Consider the following 4416-nt stretch of genomic DNA (forward strand, 5'->3'; position numbering starts at 1 on the left):
CTCTTCCTTCTAAAGGACTTGAAGGAGAAGAAGGAAGTTGTGGAGGAGGCAGAGAATGGAAGAGATGCACCTGCCAATGGGAACGCTGTGAGTGTCCAAGTAGCTGGGGCTTGTGTTCCCAGTTTCTGCTTCTTAAATTTTCACCTTAGTTCAGGATGTTGGACCAGATGTGGAACTTGTCTGGTTTTTAGTTTGGGAGGTGGTGTGGTAGCTGTATGGTGTGGGGAGGGGCAAGGTGCACTAGACATCCAGGCCTGCTTCAGAGCTGGCTAATGGCAGATGTGTTTTCTGTTGAAGCAAAATGAGGAAAATGGGGAGCAGGAGGCTGACAATGAGGTAGATGAAGAAGAGGAAGAAGGTGGGGAGGAAGAGGNNGGAGGAGGGGAAAGGGGAGGGCTGCTTGTGGACGTTGTACATCGTGGTGCGCACTAGGCTCCGCACCACGATGTACAACGTCCACAAGCAGCTGGCGCCGCGTGAGTCCCCCACTGGCTGCTCCGAAAAGCCATCTTTGCATTGTTCCCGGGTCGTGCTCCGCGCTCGCTGCAGCCACCTTCGCCGCCCACCGCCTCCTTCAGCGCGGACTCCGGCAGCTCTCTCGCCAGAGTCCTCGAACTCGACTTTAATTCCCTCATTCGCGGCATCGGACCACCGGCGTGCCCCACCATGTCAGACACAGCAGTGGACACCAGCTCCGAGATCACCACCAAGGACTTGAAGGAGAAGAAGGAAGTTGTGGAGGAGGCAGAGAATGGAAGAGATGCACCTGCCAATGGGAACGCTCAAAATGAGGAAAATGGGGAGCAGGAGGCTGACAATGAGGTAGATGAAGAAGAGGAAGAAGGTGGGGAGGAAGAGGNNGGAGGAGGGGAAAGGGGAGGGCTGCTTGTGGACGTTGTACATCGTGGTGCGGAGCCTAGTGCGCACCATGATTTGTAACTTTTGTGTATGTACCTAGCTGTACTATAAGTAGTTGGTTTGTATGAGATGGTTAAAAAGGCCAAAGATAAAAAGATTTTTTTTTTCCTTTTCTTTCTGTCTATGAAGTTGCTGTTTATTTTTTTTTGGCCTGTTTGATGTATGTGTGAAACAATGTCCAACAATAAACCGGAATTTTATTTTGCTGAGTTGTTCTAACAATGGTGTCTCAAAGCCTGGTTTTTCTGTGTGTACCTAGTTTGTTTGGGATGGGGTCTTCTCTATCCCCAGAACGTCCTGGGTCAACACTGGTTTTTCTGGGGAGAGGGTAGTCCTGGAATTGGATGGCATTTTTAAAGTTCTAGGGGGAAGGTCAAGACAAAGCTGCAGTTAATCATGGGACATTGGGAGAGGTTCTTTACTGTTGTGACACCATTTCTTCCTGAGACTTAGGCCACTAGTCCCAGGCATAAACTGGAGAGATGTGTTGTATACAGAGCCCTTGGTGGCACAGGCCAAGTCATCTTGTTCCAAGTTGTAAGTTCTGGCTGCTGTCCATGTAATTAGTATACTGTTTAGTGGCTCCTAGTGTTAGTTTGCCAGCCAAGTCTGTAGGTCCTGAAGGGTCTATTATGCCCTTGACTTAACCTGGGCAAGCTCTAGCTTTACAGTGACTATTCAAGTCCCTTATAGGCACTACAGGAGGGTGGGCGATTTGTTCTTTAGAAGAGTAAGAAAGAAGAGCATCCTGTAGGGGGTGCTTTGCTAGCTTGAGGGGTTAGAGTCCTTGAATGTGAATCACTTTAGCTACTGAATCTACAGGTTGGGGAGAGGCTACAGACTGGGCTGGCTGTGAGTATGGAGAATGGGCTTTCCTAGTTTGCTCACGCCCAGGAATTTCAGGTATTGGTGGGCAGCAGGGAGTGGAGACTGAAGAACGTTGGCCACAGTTTTTGGATGTACTGAGTTACACAGCCAGTCTGGGTTGAGTTCCCAGGACCACAAAGTTTATACCTAGGAGTAGAAACTAGTGAGCATTTAAAATTTAGCATGGCATTGGTGCATATCTTTAAATGAGTCAGAGGTAGGATGAGTTTTGAGGTGAGCCTGGTCTACAGTTCGAGTTCTAGGACAACCAATGCTATACAGAAACCTGCCTCAAAAAAACCAAACACAACCTCAGACCCTGGATCCCACTAAATACGGGAAAGAAGTGAAAACATTCCCTGGGAAGGGAGATGGGGAAATGAGTTGAGGACGCAGTGCACAGGGAGAACAAAGGCTGGAGAAGGGTGGGAGAGAAATGGATTCATATACAAGGACCTGCCCTGTTTACCCCCTTCTACCTGGAAGCCCCGCCCATCTCTGCTGGCTCATCCTTGTACAGTCTGTCAACCTTGGTATGTTCCCAGAAACACCTGGGTCAAGGAATGGGCGGTCTCTAAAGCCGGGGAGGAGCTGTGAGCTCCACTTGTAACAGCTGTGCATGGAGCTAGCGCCTAATCCTGGTCTCTGAGGCTGCAGCCCTGTAGACAATATAGACTTGGTAGCCATGTAAATAGGCAGCCAGTGAGTGAATCTTGTTGGGCCTTAATCTTCTGGAGAATGGGGGCAATAGCATGAATGACTGCTGACTTCCTAGTACCCTGAGTCAGACACCCAGATCCTGAGCCTACATCCTATTCAAGCTGTTGAGTCCTCATTTCTCTAGCGATTAGCTCTGGGAACTACCACCCTTATCGGAGTATACTTCCATCTGGTCCTTAGCCTAGCACACAATTAACTGCTTGGGGACATTTCCAAATTGTTTAGGGTCACCAAGATTCTACTGTTGGCTTTGCCGATACCCAGAAAGGGACTCTGGAAGATTCGTGAGCGATGGGCGCCCTCTGGTGGTTACAGGGCTGTAGAGACAAGATTTGTTAGGTTTAGGCAAGAGCCCTTCAAAGGGCTGAGTCCAGGGGAGGAGCCTCTGTTGCTGTGGAGGCAATGTGGAGTTAGTGTCATTTCCTATGCTATCTCCTCAGGACAGCCAATCCCAAGGACCTGGTCCTTTATTTTTCTGGAGGGGAGACTTTCCCCAGATGCAAAGCTGAAGTCCCAAGAGGTACCTCTAGTATTATGGGTCCTGAGCGGCCCTCAGTGACCAGCATCGCAATTACATGCCATGTTGCCAGCGGTGTACATGTGTGTACAGTGCCCTCCTGGGGTCAACCCATCTTTATCTGGATTGTCAATACCTATGTCCTAGAAATGGGCCAGCCTTGCCTGCTTCATCTCTCTGTGCTCCCCTCCTGGTGTTATTTTTTTCTCATGGAGATAGAAGCCCTATGCCCAGTTTTTTTTGTTTTTGTTTTTTAGATTGATTTATTTATTATGTGTAAGTACACTGTAGCTGTCTTCAGCTACCCCAGAAGAAGGCATCTATAATCTCATTATGGATGGTTGTGAGCCACCATGTGGTTGCTGGGATTTGAACTCAGGACCTTTGGAAGAGCAGTCAGTGCTCTTGACTGTTGAGCCATCTTTCCAACCCCTGTACCCAGTTTTATTTGCGGCTTCTCTCAGTCTGGTCTGGTCTCACAGCCCTGGTCTCCTCTGACAAACATATATAGCAGCCAAGTCCTGATACAGTGTATTCCAGTTTTGCACCAAGGCCAGCTTGTCTTCACCACAAGAATAGGGCCAGCCAGGGAAGGGTGCAAGGCTGTCACCTGAGACCCTCCTCTCAGGATACCTTAGTCTTGGCTGAGTTGTAGGAATTATAGATGTGTAGCTTGGGAAGTAGCTGAAAGGGTTTAAGGCCATCTGATCCACTGTGCTCATGTACTGGGTGAATAGTATGCAAGTACATTACCCGGAGAATGCTGCCAGCTGGTGGCTGGTATGGATCCCATGAAGTTCTTAACCTCAGAGACCCAGCTTGGAGCATGCGTGCCCAGAGGCTCTTCATCAAAATTGCTCCCATAGTAACAAGGAATGCCAGCTGGTCACTTGAGACACTCCATCCTTTTGGTGAGAACCGCCTGAAATAGTGTTTGCTTTTCCTCCTGGAGAAGGTTCCTCCTATAACTGTCAGGCCAGATCGAGGTAGAACATTAGACTTTAGACTTGGTCCTGTCTGGACTGAGTGATTCAATGTTGGCACATGACCCAAGACACAAAGGGAGCCCTGGTGTATATACAGATGTTTTTGCCTGTATATTTGTCTGTAGTACCCCTAGAGGCCAGAAGAGGGCATTAGATTATCCCAGAACTGGAGTTACAGATGGTTGTGAGCAGAAGTGTGGGTGCTGAGAATCCAATCCCTCTGGAAAAGCAGCAGTCAGTGCTCTTAAGTACTGAGCCATCTCTCCAAACCCAATGGATTCATTTTTAAGCAGTTTTTTTTTTTTTTTTTTTTTGATTCTTCAGCTGACTGCAAGAGGGTTTATTGTACACGAGCTACACTTGGCCACAAGAGAACAGAGCTAGTCCAGAGTGCCGGGGGTCCAGGGC

General features: G+C 48.6%; 1 protein-coding gene across 1 annotated transcript; it reads left to right on the forward strand.

Moving 5' to 3' along the window:
* The first annotated feature begins 481 nt into the window (after window positions 1-481).
* Ptma (prothymosin alpha) lies at window positions 482-2382 on the forward strand. Its single transcript, XM_021164050.1, has 2 exons — window positions 482-881; window positions 2331-2382. The coding sequence occupies exons 1-2, from the start codon at window positions 667-669 to the stop codon at window positions 2380-2382; spliced, it is 267 nt and encodes an 88-aa protein (XP_021019709.1). The 5' UTR covers window positions 482-666.
* Window positions 2383-4416: the final 2034 nt, after the last annotated feature.

The sequence above is a fragment of the Mus caroli genome, chromosome 1, assembly GCF_900094665.2.
Source record: "Mus caroli chromosome 1, CAROLI_EIJ_v1.1, whole genome shotgun sequence".
In the NCBI taxonomy this organism is placed as follows: Eukaryota; Metazoa; Chordata; class Mammalia; order Rodentia; family Muridae; genus Mus; species Mus caroli.